Raw genomic sequence first — 23,054 nt, forward strand, 5'->3', positions numbered from 1 at the left:
GGCCTTGTTTAACCGGGCGACGCCCCAGCCGGCATGAAATTTTGTCATGTTGTACCATCATTTTTTATTTTGGTGCTGCAATTAAGAATATAAAGAAAGCAATTCAAAAACAGAAAAGAAAAGTAAATGAAATCATAGTTGTAGTAGGTACGAACTGTTTAACTAGTGATAAGTTCAGTATGAGAATGGACATGAAAGGGTTGTTGGAAGAGTGAAGGGTAAGAAAGTGAAAATCGTTAGTATTTTACCTCGCTATGATAAAAATGAATTAAGAAGAAGGGCTATGATGGCAAACGATTCAATGTGTAGGCTATTTAGAAGGAATGAATGTGAGTTTTTGGATATGTGGAGTGAGTCTGGGGAAAGATTGGATTTGTATAAGAGGGATGGCCTACACCTGAATGCGTTTTGTATCAGGAGTCTAGAAAAACTAATAACTGGTATAAGACCTAACACAGAAAGGGAAACTAAATTATAAAGGGAGGAATGGGCTTTGTCATGGAAATGTTGACGAGGAGAGAATGATTTCGGGTTTGTGTTCGTCCGGTTCAGACCCATCATATGTATGCAAAGATGTCTACATGAGTAAGGCATTAGAGAATAATAGAGATCTGCAAGTTGTCCAACTGTGTCATGCAGACTACAGGCAAAAGTATACAAAAGACCATGCAGGTAGATTATTATGTCTGTACACGAATGCTAGGAGTATCAGAAACAAGGATAGAGTTTGTTGCCTTAGTCAATATGTTGCAACCTCAGATTGTAGGCATTAGTGAGACCTGACTATCAGAATCAGACCTACTAACTGGCAGGGGCAGCTCGTGCATAGGTGCTGCAGAACTGCAGCACCCCTCCAATTTTTCTTGATATATAAATATATTTATTAATTTATTTATATTTGCTTGTAATATTTAATTTTATCATCAATGATCCTATACAATTCTCTTATTTTGTATAAAAAATAATAAAAATCCATCTTGTAGCACTTAGGAGGGCAAAGGATGCTAGCAGCACTGTGTTTACCACAGTGACACAGTGTCATATTGCTACGCGCGCAAGCATACACGTCATAGCGAGATGCGAGCTATTAGCATAATGCGGTGTCCGTCGTGCAGTTCCATGTTGTTTATATGCAGTTTGCGCCAGTAGTAGAGTGTTAGTAGTGCTTATCGTGTTTACTCTGTAAACATGATATATCCCATGATCAACAAAGAAAAACTTGAAACTGAACTTAGAGTATTCTACAGTAGACCCAACATGCATGATTATTGTAAATTAATTGACTTGTTAAAATTTATAACAGAAAATAATTTAGATTGTGTTCTTAGTGAAATTACTGTATTGATAAAAATTCTCTTGACAATTCTTATGAATATATCAGCGCCTGAACGCTGTTTTACAACATTATAGAGAATAAAAACATTTCTGAGAAGCACTATGAATCAGGATAGGTTAAATGCACTTGCAATGATTTCAACGGAGAAAAAATTCTTCAACAGTCACACAAATATCAAGGAAAAAGTTATTGACCTTTTCGCTCGAAACAAAAGAAGAAGAATGGATTTTATTTTTAAGTAATTTTGAATTATACTAAACTGTATAATTTTATCGATAATAAACAATATCTTTTCATGTTTAATTTTTTTTTAATTTTTACCATAATTTTGATATTTTATCCAAACATGTATACATGTTTGGATAAAATATGTTGCCTTAGTCAATATGTTGTACATACACACAGTACTTACAGTGTGTATGTATATTTCAAAAGTTGCAGCACCCCCCACACACACGATTTCAAGCCATGAGCTGCCACTGCTAACTGGTATCGAGTGTCAAGGGTACAGTATTTTTAGGAAGGATAGAGAGGATGGGCATGCTTCTAATGATATCGGATGACCTGAATCCAGTTAGTGTTGAGAACTATGATTGTAGTACTAGTAACAGTATTTCATGTGGCAGTGAATTTGAAGCTATCTGGTGTGAGACGGAATCTAACAAGATCAAGTACAAAGTGGGTTGCTGTTACAGAACTGGTGGATCAGTTGCTAGTGATGAAAAAATGAACCACCAGAGATGATGGGCACAAAAAGAGTAATCATAATGGAAGACTTTAATTATCCAAATATCAATTAGGTAGCAATAAAATCTCATGAGAAGAATGAAACTGAATTTACTGAGCTGTTGTGGGACACCTTCCTCAAGCAGCATGTGACAGAAGGAACTCGAGGTCAAATGTTAGATTTGATTATAGTGTAAGAGGGCATTCCAGTTAAAGACGTAACTATACTGCTTCCAGTTGGTGACAGTGATCATGCGGTAGTCACTTGGGAAGTGACTAAGTTTATGAATGTTCCATTCAGAAAAGGTTACATGCTGAACTACAAAGCAGGAAATTATGACCAACTGAGGAGTACACTGAGTTCAGTGGAATGGGATCAGTTTGCTGGATGGAAAGAATATCGACAATGCATGGGAAGCATTTAAACGATATTTAAACGATGTACATTTAATAGTCACAACTGTTGTATGGAAAGCAAACTCTGAGTATGAAAATAAACTGGTGAGGGTTAAATCTATCGATATGCTGCAAGTAAAAGAAAGAATGAATATGAAAGAATAACTCTTCTAAATTCTGATGGTGTGAGGGTTACAGATACAGAAGAGGTTGTTCAGTTAATGAGTGCCCTATTTTGTTAAAAGCTATCAACCTGGTGTATGCAACATTGAGCTCACTGTTACTGCACAAAATGAATAAGAATTCAGCAATAGGGACTGATGGGATACCAGCATGTGTTCTAAAAGAGTGTTCAGCTGAACTGGCCATTTCTTTGACCAGGCTGTTTAATATAAGTCTCAGAACAGGGAAGATTCCACAGGAATGGAAGGAATGTGCAGTAATTCTATTGCACAAGTGTGGTGCAAAGACCGATGTATCCAGCTATCGACCAATTAGTATCTCAGGAGTGGTGGTGAAGATTTTGGAAAAATTGGTTAGGGCTCGCATTCAGAAATGGGTTGACAGTGAATCTCTACTTTGCAATGAACAACATGGATTTTACCTAAGGGAAGATCATATTTTGGCAAATTGCTCACATTCTATAACAATGTTACCATTGAACTAGACAAGGGAAATGGATACACCATGATACTTTTGGATTTGGCTAAGGCTTTTGACAGAATACAGCATGGCAGACAACTGCATAAATTGAAATAAATGGGTTTGGGTTATAGAATATTAGCATGGATAAGAAGATGGCTGACTGACAGATATCAAAAAGTGGTATACGGGGGATGTGAGTCTGCAAGATTTAAGGCAATAAGTAGTATACTACAAGGATCAGTGCTTGGTCCACTGTTATTCAATCTGTATATTAATAATATTGGGAAGGATTTGACAAGCGACATACAGCTATTTGGTGATGATGAAAGATAGGTAGGGTAATCATGAATGCTGCTGATATGCAGTACTTGCAGAATGATTTGAATAGGCTGGAATTGTGGGCATAGAAAAAATGGGTGTCAATTCAATGTCAGTAAATGTAAAGTCAGTCATTCATTTCGGCGTGATTAGATATCCAATGTCGTATTATATTGGCGGGATTAGGCTAGAAGAAACTGATGAGGCCAGGGATCTTGGAGTGTTAATCGATAGGAAGTTAAAGTTCAGGGGTCATGTGGCAAAGATTGCAAATACAACTCAAAAGTTAATTTGCAATACTGAAAAAACAAACGCTCATACGTAAAGATAAGGATGTTATTTTGCCTCTTTACAAGAACTTGATAAGATCTCATTTGGACTCTGGTCTCCATTGTGATTCTGATATATTGGAGACAGTACAAAGGAGAGTGTTAAAAATGATATCAGGATTGTGGAATACTGAGTATGAAGACAGATTGAAAATTTGTAGACTGCAGGCACTAGCAGACAGGAGAAAGAGAAGAGATATGATTGAGATTTACCAACTTCTGACAGGATCATGCTGGATTTCAATTGATGAAAATTTTCAATTTATGGAGGGTGGGGAAATGAATAGAAGACATCCTTGGAAGCTGAGAAGGAAGGCTGCTAAGAAGGGGGGGTGAGGACTAGATTTTTCTCTCATAAGGTGGTGCTTGATTGGAATGGATTGCCATTGGATGTTGTGAGTGCAAGCAGTGTGAATGAATTCATGAATAAATAATATGACAGCTGGTGTGTGTAGTATGTGGCCTCCATCAATGAGTCTCTGACTCCCGGGAGATCTCATTTAATAATAATAATAATAATGATTACCCTTTGCCCACAATTCCAATTTAAATCATCCTGCATTTACATCACCTTTATCGACTACATTTTGCTCTCCCTAGTTTTCCATCATCTGCAAACAACTGAATATCTCCTCTTAAATCTTTCATGATGTCATTGATATACAAATTAACGAGTAGCAGCCCTAGTACCGAACTCTGAAGTACTCCACTAGTCACCATCATTCTCCTACTCCACCCACCTCACCATATACTACTCTCTGGTGTCTGCCCATTAGCCACCACCACCCCCCATCCATGCTACTAGCCTCATATCCATTCCCATCCTCTCCAATTTTTTAATAGTTTTCCATGTGGTATTCTGTCAAATGCCTTGGCAAAGTCGAGCAATATCATGGTGTAGCCATTACCTTTATCCAATTCTGCTGTCACATTTATTATAAAATGTGAATAAGTCACTAAGACAGGAACTATCCTTTACAAAGCCATGCTGCCCACTATACAATATTGCATCCTTATCCACCCTGCTGTATTTTACCTTTCACCAACTTTTCAATACTTTAACAACCACTCCTGATATATTAATTGGTCTGTAGTTTGCTACCTCTGTCTTGGAGCCACTTTTATGCAATGGTACTATCTTATCCTCTTTCCACTCTCTTGAATCTCTGCAGAAACTTAGATTGAACAACTTTGTCAGAAGCAATGCAAACTCTTTTGCACATTCACATAGTACATGAGCTGATATGCCGTCCAGTCCCACTGCTGTGTTCACATTCATATTTTTAATATGCTGAATACCTCCTGTTCATCTACCTCAATTTTGATGTGTCTCTGCAACATCAACAACTGTAAAATCTCCACCTGGATATTACACCTCTGTAAAATGATCACTCAGCAATTCAACTACTTCTTTTGGCTCAGTCACCTTTCTACCATGAGAACTGTTTAAAGTCATCCTACCACAGTCATTTTTCCTCTTACTTGCTGCATAACAAAAAAATTCTTTTGGCTATTTTGCCTTTTTTTTTGGCTACTTTGCCCTGTTTAGATAATTCTCTCTCATAGTCTGATTTGGCCTTTTTTTTACCATACTAGTCATCCTTCTTGCTTGCACTAAGTATTTTATTAAGCATAGAACCATACCAAGTTTGGTCACTACAGCTTTTAGTGTTTTGGAGATCACTTGACACAAAAACCCATTAACTAGAGCAAACAGGTTTTCTGTATAAGTTCTATGTATAGTTTAGCATGCATCCATTCCATAATTCAACTCTTAACCTGTGAGCTCCAAGACTTCTGAAATAACTAACTACAGCATAACTAACTCTAGTTTTGTCTATTAACTCTTGTAATGGAGTTACTTTTGAAATGTACTTCATTGCATACTTTATATAACCCCATCAGAAAAAAATCTAAAAGTGTAAGGCCAAGCCTGTGAGGTGATCGGGAAATTGGTCCTTTTTCTATCCAAATACCTATAAGGGAAATGGGCATCTAAAGTTTCTTGCACAAGGCTTCAAATTGCATTTCCATCTAGCTGGAAAGCATATAACAGTATAATTTCCAGCTAATGGAGAGTTCAAGCTGTGGGAAATAACATAATTTTCATGTAATATCTAACATCACCAAAACACTACTATTCACAGTTGGTCCTCAGAAAAGAAAACCAAGTCTGACATTTCCGAAATGTATTTGGAAGTGCCAGGTGCAGCAGTTTTCATTTCTCCCTAAATGAGTATGTGAGAATATTTTGGGATTAGGTATTCAGCAAGTAAACTATCCTAAATTTGACAATGTGAATGTTTTATGTTCCTTGAAATAAAGACCTGCTTCAGAAAATTCAACTCTTTAGGAAATTATCCTCCCCTCGTCTTTTCACATATAAATGTAGCAACTTCAAGATGGACTTGTCTGTTTTGGTGACAGATCTGCAACTTAAAAGTTCATGCTGTAAACTTTTTTTTTAAAAGAACTTGTGAACAATGGACCAAGGAACCCATTTCAATATTTGTATGATAGTTGGCTTCCGACTTTGTCAAACAGACTTGCATATGCATTCAATGGTTTCTTGAAAAGTTTCTATACATCTTCTTATATTTATGATCAGGTGAATTAGTCTCACAGATTCAACTACATTCTTACTGCAAAAAAATCTACTCATATTTTGCAAACTTTTTTTTTTGTTGTTGTTAAATTGTCACCCATTCCCATTCCTAATTACAATGAAATAAGCACATATGCTCTCAGAATTCCGAGTAGTTCAACATATTCACCCAAGGTACAAATTTACATTTGTACCTTGGGTGGATATGTTGAACTACAAAAAGTTGAAAGTTGCAAATAAACCATTTACAAACATATAGTATATTATTGCATTAAAAAAATAAAATAAAATCCATCTTAGGTTAGTAACTATCAATAATTTGGTTAAAACTATATTTGGCAAATTTAAAATATGGTTTTTTCTGTAGAAATTTTTATATATATATATATCATGTGAAATTATGTAATTCAATAAAACTGAACCTACTTCAGAAGATCTCTCTCCATCTCCATTTCTTCCATATGTGCCTTTTGAAGTTCTAATTTGTCTCTCAACTTACTAATTAACTGACCATACTTTTTCACTTTCTGAAATATAATGAAATCTTGATAAACTTTACATGAGAAAAACAACAACAAAAATATGTATTCATCAAATGAAATTTTTAGCATAATACCTCTCAAATTACTTATGTTGATTCAAAAAATGTTCTGATATTCTAATTCATGAACATGTATATTCATAAACTCGATAACAAGATCAGTTCTAAGTGTTAAGGGCTAACTGAACCGTGTATACCTTACTACTTCAGGTGTGAAACTTAAAATTAATATATATATATATAAACAAGAAACAAAAACAGAAAATATTCATTTATGATTTTTATACTTTATACAAAGTAATTTAGAAAATATTCTTACAATGTGATCAAAAAATAAAAGTTCAAAATAATGCTGGCTTGGTTGGCCAAGTGGGTAGCATACCCACTCTCCAACCAACAGGTCGTGGATTCTCCCATCTAGGGCATGTATGTTTGTAGAAGCCTACTCTAGATAAGCATGTATAGCTCTTTGAGTTTATAAGGTTTGTCTTTTTAAAATAATAATAATACATATTCAATATCTACTCTCCATAACATGCAACAATCAACTTTCAATTGATGAGCTGTAGTAAATAAACAGTTAAAGTATCAATGAAAACAAACATGAACATAAGTGGTTCAATGAAAACTGCTGGGTGAAATATCACACTATTCAAATTCAAAGTTCCCAAATAAGCATATATTCACTTGCTAGGCATAGCAAAGACTATTAAGCACCATTTTATAGTTATTACTCTCAGCTTTGCAATTCCATAAATAGTTTCTTCTTGTATGAAAAGGTGGAGGAACCAGAAATGAATATGTTGAAAATCAGCAATAAATAAAACCAAAGACTATAAAAATAGGCAATCACATGAAAATATCACCTACATACTGATTGGGAAAACCTGCAAAACAAGTAAACCATTTCTGCTATTTAGGCACAATTTTTAGAATTTTTAGGATAAGTGAAGATGGTAAATTAAATATGGTAACAGACAACAAAATAACAATGCTGGTATGGTAGGAAGTCAAATGAATAAATTTGTATGGAATAAGATAAAATTATCCAAAACACCATAGTTGATCAAAGCCTGGAAACATCATATGAGGGTGCTGCTGAGAAAAATTAGAGGGAGTGAACAGAAGGCATCAGATGCAGAATTGTATTAAAAATGATAACAGGAAGGTAACTCAACATTGTTAGCATTTATGAATGTGTTTGAGCAAAGCTAATTTCAGGTGGTATAGTCACTTATATATAATGGGAAAGGTTATGAAAACAGATGTTTCATATCATGATGGCAAGAAAAGTACCCAGAGGAAGACCAAGATATAGGTAGATAGATGCAGTTAGATGTGCCTTAGAAGACCAAAATATAAGATCTGAAAGATAACACTCATTTAGAGGATAAACTGTTGATAGGAAGTTTGTAATAATGTAAACTTTTTCATGCACTAGCATAGGATCCTGCACAATCCTTGAGGATACATGTTAAAATGCAGAAAAACATTTTACTAAATTGAATAAGGATGAAGGGGGGAAAAATAACTTTATATAAAAGATGAAGATTTAGATATAATGTCACAACAAATAGATACCATTTGAAAAATAAATTCGAAAAAAAAAAAACAGTCAGAATAGACAAAATAATAATGTAAGTTCATCATGTGCATCATTTAATATCCTGTCCTGTCAGGTGTCTTCTTCTTCCAGGAGATTGACTACCATGTATCTCCACTATGTCCTATTCTGGACCTTTCTGCTGCATTCATCATATGAGAGATAGGTCCAGTCTTCTATATTTTTCATCCACTTCAGTCTTTGTCTCCTTCTCTTTCCCTCAACAGTTCCTTCGAGGTGTCCTTTGTAGGTAGTTATGTCTCAGAATATGTCCGAAATAGCTGGCTTTCTCTTTTTAATTTCTTTTATCAGGCTCCTGTAGACTCCACACCTACCATCTCTAGTACCTCTTCATTTGTCTTTTTGTCATTCCATGATATCCTCATAATTCTTCACAGCATCCACATTTCAAAGGCTTCCAGTTTTTTCACACTCAGATTGGAGAGTGTTCATGTCTCTACTCCATATAATAATATGGGTCATATGTAACATTTGGAGATTCTTAGTGTTGTTTTCAGATTTAATTCTCTAGATGTCAGTAGATTTTTCATATTGTTGAAAGCTGACATTGCAATTTCAATCCTTTTTCTAATTTCATCTTCTGTTCTGCCTTTCTCTGTGATCAAGTGCCTGAGGTATGGGTATGTTTGCACCTGTTCTAATTTATTTCCTTTTATATTGATGCATATTTTTAGTATTTCCTTTTCTCTTGAAATTATCGAGATTTTTGTCTTTTTAAAGTTGAAACTGAGGCCATACTGTTCGCTGTACTTAAGGGTTTCCTCTATAAGAGTCTTGAGGTCATATTTGTTTTCAGCTAGCTATGAAGAACAGTGTCGTCTACATATCTTAGGTTATTAAATTTCTGCCCCTACAGTGATTGCTTTGAGGTTATTAATTTTATTAAATATTTCTTCTGTGTACAGGTTAAAGAGAATCGGAAACAAGACACAGCCTTGTCTCACAATTTTCTGAACTGGGAATTCTTCTGAGGTCTCTATTTATTCTCAAAGATGCAGTCCGTTCCCAGTAAAGATTAGTTATTAGCCTAATGTCTTTTCCGTGGGGTGCTTAAGGGTCAAAGCTGTATGACTGAGAGGAGACCTCCACATAGCCTTTAAAGGAATGCGGAGAACCGACCAGGGCTTCTGACCTAATGTCCAATCCTCACCTTCTCGTGGTGCACCCTGTTGGGTATCTACTTTGATACTGAACGAATGAGGATGGGCTGGCAATTTGGGATTTAGCCGACCAAATTGTATTCTTATTGGTTAAACCAAAATAAAAAATGATGGTACGACATGACAAAATTTCATGCCGGCTGGGGCGTCGCCCGGTTAAACAAGGCCCCCGTTGTTTTCGCCAGGGAACCAGGGCGAACAGCGAAAAGTCAGCTACTGGAACAAATCTGAAAACAAACCCCAACTCAACATCACCAGAGTTAAAGATCGGTACTATCAACGTAAGAAGCCTGAATGGCAAAGAAATGGAGCTAGCTGAGGAATTAGATAAGTACCAGATCGACATAATAGGGGTGACTGAAACAAAAAAGACCAAAACTGGTGAGATCTTTCTGAGCAATAAATACAAAATGTTATATTCAGGCAATGACAATCAAGGAAAAGAAGGAGTAGCCATAGTATTCAACACAAAATACGAGGCTAATCTTCTTGAATGGCAGTCAGTCTCAAGTAGAGTAATGTGGGCAAATATGAGAATGGGGAACTGGACAATGAGACTTATTTGTGCCTATGGTCCCACAGAAGGTTCTACTAAGGTAGAAGTGGAGGAATTTTTTGAGGCTTTAGAAAAAGCAACTGACACAATGAAAAAGGAAAAGTTGGTCCTTGTTGGGGATCTAAATAGTAGAGTAGGAAATGATTGTGAGACATACAAAAATATTTTGGGAAAATTTGGAGAAAAGAGCAAAGCTAATAATAATGGCAAATATCTGTTGGATTTCTGCTCAGGACATGGACTGGTTATTACTAACACCATGTTCCAACATAAAAATGTGCACAAATTCACATGGAGAGAAGAGGCTAGGAATAAGAAAAGTCTCATTGACTATGTTATTGTTGATAGTGATGTTTTCTCCCTGGTGCAGGACACCAGAGTGTTGTACAGGGGATTTGAAATTGGAAGTGATCACTATTTAGTCTTGAGCAGGATAAAATTGAATTTCATATTGAAAAGAATAACATGTAAGAAAGTTTTAAAGCGAATAAAAGTTGAGCAGCTCTCAGATGTGAACTGTAGACTAAAATACAGAAATATTATTGAAAAGAAAATGAAAGAGTTTGAGAACAGGAATCAAACCTTGGAGATTCAGTGGCAAACTCTGAAGGAAACGTTGATTGATTCTGCCAGAGAGGCATGTGGTGAGGTTGTGTGCAAAGATAAAAAAATCAGAACTCCCTGGTGGACACAGGAAGTTAAAGAGGCAGTGAAGGAAAAGAAGAAAGCATATCAAAAGTTCCTGGCAAATAAGTCAGCTTTTACTCTTACAGAATACAGAGACAAATGTAAGAAAGCTAAACACTCTGTAAAACTAGCTAAACAAAAGTCATGGGAGGACTTTGGCAAGAATATAGAAAATAAATATCAAGAAGGTGGCAAAATATTCTGGAGGTTGTTGAAGAAGCTTAGGAATGGAGGAAAGAGTGCTGTAAAAGGAATTAGAGATGATAAAGGTGAAATGAAAACAGGAGAAAAAGATATCCTTGAAGTATGGAGTAATTACTTTGAAAAACTGCTAAATGAAACAAGCAGAGATGACAGCACAGTGGTAAAAAACACTGACCAGGCATGCAGACAGGAATACATATCCATACTGGAAGTAGAAAAAGCCATCAAAGGCTTGAAATGTGGAAAGGCAGCAGGAGTAGATGATATTCGACCAGAAATGCTGAAGTATGGTGGTATAAGAGTCTTACAGTGGCTGCACTGCATAGTTCAGAAAGCCTGGACAGAGGGACGAATTCCAGATGATTGGAGTAGAGCTCTCATAGTACCCATATATAAAAAGGGAAATAAAACTGAATGTGAGAATTACAGAGGTATTTCCCTACTGAGTGTTCCTGGCAAGATCTATGCAAGTATACTTGAGAAACAGTTGAGAAGAATTGTGGAAGAAAAGCTTGGTGAAGAACAAGCTGGATTCAGGCCAAATAGAGGCTGTCAGGATCACATCTTCACTTTACGACAAATAGTCGAGAAAGCATGGGAATATAACAAAGATCTGTATTTAAGTTTTGTCGATTTGGAAAAGGCATATGACAAGGTGCCAAGAGAGAAGCTATTCAATACGCTGCAGTTATATGGTGTCAATGGGGCATTATATCAAGCAATACTTAGTCTTTATTTGAGTTGTGAGTCAGCAGTTAGAATTGAAGGAAGTACAGGAAGATGGTTTAATGTTAAATCTGGTGTGAGACAAGGATGTACATTATCCCCTCTGTTATTCATTATCTATATGGATCACATTATGAAGGAATGTGGTATTAAACCTGATATCAAAATTGGAGATGTTAATGTCAGCTCTCTGCTTTATGCGGATGATGTTATACTTCTAAATAAATCCGCTACAAGTCTGCAAGATTCTCTGACTAAATTGAATAGCTGTTGTAATAGATATGGTATGAAGGTCAGCAATAAAAAGACAAAGACAATGAAAATATGCAGAATCATTGAAAATGTCAACTGTGTTGTGAATGGAGAACCTGTGGAACAAGTAAAGCATTTCAGCTACTTAGGCACAATTTTTACTGAAGATGGTAAACTAAATAGACAACAGAAAAAGAAACTAGAAATAGACAACAGAATCAGCAAAGCTGGTATCGTGGGAAGTCAATTGAATAAATTCATATGGAATAAGAAAGAAATTAGTCAGAACACTAAATTAGCTGTATACAAGACTGTGTTCAAACCAATTTTAACTTATGGATCTGAGAGCTGGGTCAGAAGTAAAACCCTTGACCAAAGACTAGAGACCGCAGATATGAGAGTCCTGAGAAAGATTAGAGGCGTGAACAGATGGCATCAATGGCAATATCATATTAAAAATGAGGATATTAGGAAAGAACTTGACATTGTCAGCATCCAGGAATGCGTTAGCAGAGCTAATCTCAGATGGTATGGTCACTTAAATAGAATGGGAGAGGAAAGATTAGCAAAACAAGTGTTCTCTGCCAGGTTGGCAGGAAAACGACCCAGAGGAAGACCAAGATATAGGTGGATTGATACGGTACAAAGTGCCTTAGACTATAGAAATATAAGATCTGATAATGTTGGAGTCTTGACAAGTAACAGACTGATTTGGAGGAAAATTGTAGATAGGAAGTTAGTAATGATGTAATTTTTTCATGTAGTACTGTCATATCCTGTACACCCCTTGAGGGTACATGGCAGGAATTTGATGATGATGATGTCTTTTCCGTTCATGCCTATTTTTTGAAAGGATTTCAATTAATTGCTCATGCTGAACATTGCTGAATGCCTTTTTGTAATCTATGAAGCATCTTTTTGTTTTTCTAGATATCTTTCTATGATGGTTCTGACGTTGAAAATACCGCCTCTTGTACCTAAATTTTCCTTGAAGCCACTTTGTGTATCATTTATTTCTATGTTTATTTTTCTTTTATTTCTTTCAAGAATAACATATAGGAGGACTTTTGATACTTGACTGATGAGACTAATTGTCCTGAACTCTTCACATCTTGTAGCTTTTGTTTTCTTGCGAATTAGAATGAAAATGAAGTGATTAATATCTTTGGGTAGAAATCCCGTCTCGTATACTTATTGCATAAATTTGTTAAAAATTTCAGTCCTACTTCATCGAGAGCCCTCAACCATTCTTCCAAGATATTATCTATTCCCGATGCTTTATGTGGTTTTAGTTTTCTGATGGCATTTTCAAGTTCACAAAGCAAAATGGATGGTCCTTCTAAATCAATCTGTTCAGGAATATTATTTCTTTGTTGCTCATATAATTTCCTTGTGTATTCAATCCATCTTTTCATGATTTCTTTTTTATCCATTAGAATATGGTCTCTTGAGTCTCTGCTTCTATCAAAGTTTTCTATGTCTGTGCATTTATTCTTAATCCATTCCTCTTTGGCTTTCCTGCATTCTTTTTTAATTTTTTTATTCATGCTTTTATATTCAGGTTTGTTCTTTAACTTTTTTTTTTTGTTCCATCAACTTTAATATTTTTTCATTTATCCAAAGTTTATTCCCTTTACTTTTTAATTGTGGGAATGTATTTTTGGATGCTTTGTTGATGCTATTCTTGAATGTTTGCCAGTTCATATTAATTTCATCAATTAGTGTTCTATTTTCTGTGTGAGTTGTGGTGTCAGACTTGTTAAGGGATTTTGTGAATTCTTTTATAAAGCAGTCTTTAATGTTATTCTTGGTTGTTAAGTGAGTCTGAATTATAAGTTTCTCTTATGAATGGTTGGCTTGGTATCTTAAGTTTTATTTTGATTTTTGCAATCACTGGGTTGTGGTACGATCCTATGTCTACTCCAGGATATGTTTTTGTTTGTGTTATTGCATTTCGGAATCTCTAGCTTATTATTATATAGTCAATTTGGTTTCTATAGATGTCTCCAGGACTTTTCCATGTATATAGTCTTCTGGGAGGATGTTTAAATAGTGTGTTGGCAATTATTAGGTCATTGGTTTCACAGAATTGAATTAATCTTTTGCCTCTTTCGTTTCTGGTTCCAAGCTCTTGGTTTCCCATGCAAAAGGAGATTTTTTCTGAGCCCACTTTTGCATTTAGGTCACCCATCATTATAATAATATCATCTGACTTAGCACTAGCAATAGAAGTTTGGATGTCTTCATAAAATTGTTCCAACTCTTCATCTGGGTGGTCTTGGATTGGTGCATATGCTTGGATAATATACAAGTTGAATGGTTGCGCAGTTATTTTGGCTGTTAACCAAAATAACTGCGCAATATGCCAATAACCATGTAGAGATTTTGCAATTCTATTACTTAGCAAAAGTGCTACTCCATTAAGGTGTAAGTCACTGCCGGAGTAGATTATAGTGCGATTTTTTCTTATTATTATTCCTGTATCTGTCCACCTTACTTCACTTGAGTGATACCTGCAATATCAGCCTTCATCACTTCTAATTCCTAGATTAAGTTGTCTAATTTGCCAGCCTCATAAAGTGTTCTGACATTCCATGTTACTATTTTCAAGAGATTTCTCCTGGTTTTCAGACAAGGGACATCTGAGAATATCCTCCCCAGAGGGTTTGGGATATCATATTCATACACTACCTTCTTACAAGAACTACTAAGATAGTGTACTACTACTGATACCCTCGCTTAGTTTAGCCCCGCCAGCCGAGGCCACTGGTGTGCAGTACCAACTTCTTGGAGCCATAAGTGAGAGTTGAGTGTATGTGAGGACCAGAGCTCAATATCCTGACCCTGAGATCAGTGGCTGACATCGATACTAAGGTGCTACCTACCTCAATACACCCCCATTTAATATATTGGGCATAAAATGTTCATTGTTGTGAAAGCTTTTATATGATTGTTGACAGAATGGATATCTGATAAGTTACATAAACATATGACTTTCAAATCATTAAGTATGAGTCCCTGGTTTTCCTGATTAGGGTGTCATCTGATTTGTATCACTTCAGAAAATCCCTGAATGTCCTGAAAAAGCAACTTATCACCCCCCCCCCCTTTTTTTTTTATATATTCGACATTGCCCAGGTATTCTTTCTTACAAATTTCAAAACTTCTTCCAATTTGTTTGATGTGAGCTTTGTTCTTAGATAGAATTTTGTATACTGTAGGATGTTTTTTCAAAAGGAATGCCATCTGTGAACAGAGAAAATTCTAATGTAGGAATGTGCTTAAAAGAGTTCTAATGTTGAATTGTTTTAAAAATTGCACTATATGTCTTGAGACGACTGATGTAGGGTAAGGAAATCATACCATTATAGTCTATTTTTTGTAAACAAATGAGTTGGTTTCTCAGCTTATTTAATAACTTTTTAGGGATTTAATCTATAAGTAAATCCCACAGTTGTAGATTTTTGTTACATACTGCTCTCATACTTTTTTTGGTTGCAAGAGCTAAAACAGTGAAGAATAAACAGTTAAAACACTAATACAAAAATGAAAATGCTTAGGAAAAAATTAGGAAAATATTTCTGAATTTGATAATATCAGAAATGAAAAGTTGTATAAAACATGTATTTTCCAATCAATAAATGGGGGGGGGGGGGCAGGGGAGAGATAGAACAAATGGAAAGTGAGTATACTAAAAAAAAAAAAAACAGTTGGAAAAACCAAGAAAATGAAAAAATGGATTGCAACAAAACATTTTTGCAATAGGTCTACAACTTACGGCAAAAGAAATAGTAGTTGTTTTTCTTTCAAGGTTACACAGTGGTCAACATTCATTGTATAAATTTATGGAAACAAACGTGTTAGAGCAATTACTTTACCTACAATACAGAAAATAGTACTCCATGTTTCGACCTTTATAATCAAGGTCACATTGGGAAAGCATGTGTATGGAGACACTACATAAGTACACTACAGTGTAACTGCTTTGTTAACTGTTTATACTAGCCTGACCTCTGGTGAAAAAGAAAATTAACAAAATAAAATGAAAGTAAAAAAATAAAATATGAATATAAAATAAAATATTAATTTTATATATAAATATATTGAGAAGAAAAAAATTTTGCATCAAATGCACCTCTATAGTCCTGTTATCTTTAGGTTTTCTTGTATTAGGGTTCTGCTATCATATTCTTCTGGATGCTATATGGGTTGCAGATAGGTCTTCCATACTCCTAGAATTACTAATCCATCATTCTTGTTGATATTAGGATGATAAATCAGCATCTCACAAGCTTCCTTGAGTTTTCATGTTTTGGTGCAGTGTAGGGACTTTGTGCCTTTCCAGTTGATTCTGTGACAAGTTTGGAGTGCAGGGTCTGGCAAGCTTGTTTTACCACACTGAAGGAATTTAATATGGCATTTGTGTTCATCTTTTCTTACTGGAATTGCGTGTCCTGTTCCCCCTATGTAGGATAAGTTACAGGTGCACTGGATTTCATAAACCATTGGGTGAGCAAGGTAAGGAAGATGATCTTTTGGATGAGCTAAGCATACTTTTTAATTTCTGCAGGAGGTTTGAACGTTGCCTTGATGTTGTATTTATATAATGTTCTATGTTCTATTTTTTTCTAATATTCCCCTAACTATGGTATGGCTATGGCATTTTAGTAATAGTAGTCTCAGTATCAGTATGAAATCTCAGTATTCTGAGATTTCAACTCTGCTCATCTGGAATCTGAACTTCTAAACCAGGCCTTCTGAATTATGCAGTGTGCTCACTGTAATATTTATACCTTCATATATGAGAATTTCATATTTGAATATCAGTCTGGTTTGAGGTTTGACTGATTTATTTATGGTGCAAAAACACTGAAGGTAATACTGCACCATGACACAGGGTATTAATAAATAGTTCAAAGGAGTGACTAATAAAGTATATGCAAAAAAATAGAGTATTTATATATTAAAGATATTAATAAATAGTTATAAGAAGATAAATGAGTAAATAAAATGTATGTACAAGGTTTAGTATCTACAATGTTCTAACATGCGGTATTTGCATATAAACAAATTTAGAATCAAATGTATTTGAATAAATTCTTTGTAAAAATTTTATAAACGTCATACAATTTGTCTGAGTTTGATAACATCTGCTTGAGTGTATAGGGCTTGGTCAGATAAGTAAAAATGTCACTCCTCTCTCGTGTGAAGCACCAGCACTACACCAGAATATGACTAACAGTGAGATGAATGTTGCATTTCTCACACACAGATCAGTCATCAGTCCTGAGTAATTAAGAATGGGTAAGATGACTGTGACCTATGCCGAGCCTAGCAAGAACACCTTCCTCTCTTTTGTTCCTATGCTGACTCACTTCCAATGCTTAATCTCATGCAATTAGTTTATCAGTGCTTCCTGCCAGGAGTGTTACCACTGGACAGTTAACTTTGATTTTATAAACTGTGTGTAGTCAGTATACTGTGTGTAGTTTATAAAACTGTGTGTAGTCAGTACACTGCCAAACACTATGTTGAAAAAATATGAGCTGATCTAGCAGCTGCATCTGCAATGTCAATACAATTGGGAATCCAACGTAACCGAACATCAAATTTAAGGGTCTCTTTATTTTGTACAAAAGTTGTAACACCTCACCAAGCACTAAATATGGATTACACACTGGGGAGGAGATAGCCTCTAAAGAACTCAGAGAGTCTATATAAATTATGCACTTTTACTTAGTTTTCTTTTATACACACAGAATGGCATGCAATACTGCTGTATAATTACAGCAAATGAGTGGAATCTGGTTAGAGATAGTAATGTTAGGAAACACAGCAGTGCAGCAAACAAATCTCTGATCCTGAATCAGCAGTATAGATGGACAAGAAATTAGAGTGTGCTGCTCTGTGCGCATTGGTCAACTGAAGGTAAACAGATGAGGGTATATGAGACTTTTGCAAGTTGCAGGATGGGATGCAAGCCTGCCATGAAGAATGCTGTTTTGTTTGGTGCAGGCAATGTTGTCAACACTCTTGCCAATAGCTTCCATAGCCTCTTTACTGCACATACCAAAAGGATGGATGGCAGTTTGATGTATGTGATACAGGACCCCCCCCCCCCAAAGTAGAGAAAAGAGATTAGTCCATGTAGGATGATCTGGAAGGGACTTTAGTCTTAGGGCATAATTAAGAAACAAGTATTTTTATCTGGGTGACAGAGGGGGGGGGGGGTTCATTTGATTCAACATAAAGACTCTGAATGGGTGATGTGCAAAAAGCACCAGTAGCTATTAGGATAGCCTGATAAGATGGGTAGGGTCCAAACCTGTGGTTTGGACCCCACAGGCACATGCTCTTCTTTGGAGAACTGTAAACCTGGGATCCATAATCAAGTGTTGAATGTATAAGTGCACGATAAATGCAGAACAAGGAACATCAATCAGCATCTCATTCTGTAGAAGATAGAGAGTGGAGGATATTCGATGGTTTTTTGCACTTTTTCCCAAAGACGAAAAATGAGTGTAAAGAATGTTAGCTTTCTGTCAAATATGAGTCCCAAGAACTTGGCCTCTAGGATAATAGTTTGTCCCATTCTTCAATCAGGATTGGGATGAAGAATGCATTTCCAGCAGAAATGTACTCGGTTTTTTCTGCAGAGAACCTGAACCCATGACAAAGAGCCCATGTACAGTAAAAAAAAAAAAAAAAGGAAGATCCATAGAAGATGATGGGAATTCTGTGGGAAATTTTCAGCATGGAGACTACACTATAATATAAATAAGGAGTTTATTAAAAATAAGCAATTAAAACCTGAAAAAGTTCCAAGACAAAAAAAAAACAACAAGAGAAATAGTGGCTAAGCTTTTGTACCAAGAAGATAGAACCGTAAAAATCAGCCATTTGTTAAAGAGGAGCTCAAAAGAGCGCTTTTCCTGTCTAACCCTAGCACAGTAGGCCCTGATGACATCCATTATGAGATGATAAAACACCTCCCATCTTCTATACATGTAGGTTTCTGTTGGGGAAGTTTTCGGTATGGAGACTACATTATAATATAAATAAGGAGTTTATTAAAAATAAGGCAAACTAAAACCCGACAAGTTTCATGCATCGTAATCCTTACATCATCACAGGAACATGAAAGTTTTACACAACAAAAGCATATTAACAATTAATTACACATATTAGATGTTTTTGATAACTTCACAACCGTTAAATATAATTGATAAAATGATGCAAGTCTTACAATGCACGAAACTTTTCAGGTTTTAATTGCTTATTTTTAACCAAGTTTATCAATTATATTTAACAGTTGTGAAGTTATCTAAAACATCTAATATATGCAGTTAATTGTTAATATGCTTTTGTTGTGTAAAACTTTTATGTACCACTACTCCTGATGATGTAAGTCTTACAATACATGAAACTTGTCAGGTTTTAATTGCTTATTTTTAATAAACTCCTTATTTATATTAAAATGTGGTCTCCATACTGAAAACTTCCCACAGAACTGCTTAAACACAGAAGCCTACATGTATAGATGATGGGAAGTGTTTTATCATCTCATAATGGATGTCATCAGGGCCTACTGTGCTAGGGTGAGACAGTAAAATAGCTCTTTTGAGTTCCTCCTTAATAAATGGCTGATTTTATGGTTCTATCCTCTTGGTACAAAAGTTTAGGCCGCTGTTTTTCTTGTTGCTTTTGCAATATTAAAAAATCAGGATATGAAACTGTTGCTGAGATTCTAGCAGTTTTCTTTATATAATTTAATATGTATCGAATTGAGTTGAGATGGAGACAAATGAATCCTAACTACATTACAGAATTTGGGATTTTTCATTACTTATGACCTTATCCCCCCCCCCCCCACACACACACACACTCATAGTTTAAAAGCAAAAACTTAATTTTGGAGAAAACTCCTGATGCAGAGAGAATCCCATAAACCCTTTTTGTATGTCACATTCCTTCGATGTATATATATATATATTTAAAAAATATAGATTTAATGACTTAAAAACCAAGGTAACTTATAAAGTTTTTTATGAGAATAATACAACTAGTTTCAGCTTATAACAGCCTTCATCATGTAGGAAGAGAATAGTAATAAACATTGAAGCATCTAAAAAACTGAAAATTACAGGTAAAAATTGCAACACATAATTGAAACAAAAAATGTTGTATTTTTTAAGTTGTTCTAACTGGCACGCTATTGTTTATTGCGTGTGTTCGTGCAGGCTCTCGTGAACACCAATATTGAACAATTGCAGTTTGGCTATCTGGGATGTTATAACTCAAATTGCTGTTTAAGTGTTCAGGATTCAGGATGATTTCCCTGGATTCCACGATTTTTCTTTTGAACTCATCACCACAGCAAAAAATATTTTCCGATTTATCCCAGCAAACGGAGTGACTTTGCTGGGATAAATCAGAAAATATTATGATAACCTGGAGATTATCATTAGGATTGTTTGAGAAAGAACATGACTTGACAACGCAGTTGCACGTGATCTTTTATAGGAGATGTCTCACTTATGCTCCTCGATACGTTGTTCAATAGATTTGTTGGTTTGTCCAAAATAAGGGATATTGCAATCACACCATAATTTATATACACCTGGATATTTTAGGTTGTGATGAATAGGTTTTGGTTGGCTGATAAGAGAATGGATTTTTGGAAGTGTGGTGAAGAACGTCCTGATGTATTTTTTAAGGACCTTAGCCAACGTGGAAAAAGATATTTTAAGCAAAGGTCTCAATTTCATTTCCTCACCAAAATTTATCGCTAAAGAATCTCTTCTTACAAAAATAGAAAAAGCAAGTTCACTTATTCCTAATCATTTAGCGAAACTTCTCCGTATTGAATCGATTTTCATTATCAATAATGCTAAACCTCCAACAGATAATATTTCTCCTGCTGAGAGACAAGTCCTAAAAAAACTTAAAAAGAATAATAGCATTGTTATTTTACCTGCAGATAAAGGCAATTCCATGGTGGTCCTCAACTCTGAAGATTATCACAGAAAAATGCTTCCATTACTTGAAGACAACATTACTTATTCAATTCTTCAGGAAGATCCTACAAAAGAATTACAAAACCGTACAAACAACTTGTTAAAGACTACGAGTGAACTTCCTCATAATGTTCGCCCTTCTTTACGCTCGCTACATCCTCTTATACCATGCATCTATGGAGTTCCTAAGATACATAAGGAAAACACCCCTCTTCGCCGAATCGTGGAAGGAATTGATTCACCTACTTACAATCTTTCAAAATATCTAGCAAAGCACCTCAAATGTTTCTCCAATAAATCCTCATCATTCATCAAAATCACCACAGACTTTGTTTCTCATATCAAAGATATTTCCATTAATGAAAATGACATTATAGCAAGTTTTGACATTGTCTCTTTATTTATTAACGTTCCTACAGACGAAGTACTTACATTACTAAAGAAAAATTATCCAAAAAATTGTTTGCTTTATTAAAACTTTGCATTCATTCTGGTTAGTTCAGATATCGGGACTCCATTTACCAACAAAAACAAGGCCTGGCAATGGGCAACCCATTGTCCCCAGTTCTAGCAAACATTTTCCTAGAAGATTTTGAAACGAAAGCTATATCTTCCTTCTCATTCAAACCAAAACTTTGGAAACATTATGTTGATGATATTTTCATTATATGGAGTCATGGACGCACATCTCTCATAGATTTTCTTCATCGTCTTAACAACCAACATCCTAATATAAAATTTACTGCTGATCTTGAACAAAATAACTCCTTACCTTTCCTGGATATAATGAAAGATTAAAAATCTCTATATACAGGAAACCTACTCATACCAATAAATATCTACATAGTCATTCTCATCATTTCCCACCACAGAAGCTTGGAACTATATCTACCTTAGGACACCGAGCATGCTCTCTTTTGAATGAACCGGATGAACTCCAAAAAGAAATAAATCACCTATATCTTATCTTTAAACAAAATGGATACTCCGAAAAAACGATTAAGAAATTTCTTCTGGATCCTCCTAGAGAGTGCACCACAGAAACTAATAATAATTTTAAAGGTAGCATCTCCATCCCATACATTAGCACAGTCTCTAACAAATTGGTTAAGGTCCTTAAAAAATACAACATCAGGATGTTCTTCACCACACTTCCAAAAATCCATTCTCTTATCAGCCATCCAAAACCTATTTATCACAACCTAAAATAGCCAGGTGTATATAAATTATGGTGTGATTGCAATATCCCTTATTTTGGACAAACCAACAAATCTATTGAACAACGTATCGAGGAGCATAAGAGAGACATCTCCTATAAAAGATCCCGTGTGACTGCGTTGTCAAGTCATGTTCTTTTCTCAAACAATCCTAATGATAATCTCCAGGTTATCATAATATTTTCCGATTTATCCCAGCAAAGTCACTCCGTTTGCTGGGATAAATCAAAATATTTTTCGCTGTGGTGATGAGTTCGAAAGAAAAATCGTGGAATCCAGGGAAATCATCCTGAATCCTGAACACTTAAGCAGCAATTTGAGTTATAACATCCCAGATAGCCATACTGCAGTTATTCAATATTGGCGTTCACAAGAGCCTGCATGAACACACGCAATAAACAATAGCGCGCCGATTAGAAGAACTTAAAAAATACAATGTTTTTTGTTTCAATTATGTGTTGCAATTTTTACCTGTAATTTTCAGTTTTTAGATGCTTCAATGTTTATTACTATTCTCTTCCTTTAATGAATACCTGATGAAGGCTGTTATAAGCCGAAACTAGTTGTATTATGCTCATAAAAAACTTTATAAGTTACCTCAGTTTTTAAGTCATTAAATCTATATTTTTTAAATATGTATCACAACAACCGAGTAGAAGTCCATAATTACACACACACACACATATATATAGGTAAAGTAACAATTAAAGTTAAT

The 23,054-nt window shown here is 35.2% G+C and overlaps 1 protein-coding gene across 6 annotated transcripts in view; it reads right to left on the reverse strand.

Moving 5' to 3' along the window:
• The window catches only part of LOC150108406 (centrosomal protein of 83 kDa-like), a 300,734-nt gene that overhangs the window by 88,246 nt on the left and 189,434 nt on the right, over nt 1–23,054 (reverse strand). For all 6 annotated transcript variants that reach the window (XR_016548132.1, XM_090390751.1, XM_090390750.1 and 3 more), the window contains one exon: nt 6,782–6,882. Coding sequence is in view for 5 of the 6 variants with exons in the window: in XM_090390751.1 (XP_090246877.1) it covers nt 6,782–6,882 (101 nt within the window). In the remaining variant the exon portion in view is untranslated. The remainder of the gene's footprint in view (nt 1–6,781; nt 6,883–23,054) is intronic.

This window comes from Typopeltis vanoorti, chromosome 3 (assembly GCF_054136105.1).
Source record: "Typopeltis vanoorti isolate ZY-2024b chromosome 3, IOZ_Tvanoo_1.0, whole genome shotgun sequence".
Lineage (NCBI taxonomy): Eukaryota > Metazoa > Arthropoda > Arachnida > Uropygi > Thelyphonidae > Typopeltis > Typopeltis vanoorti.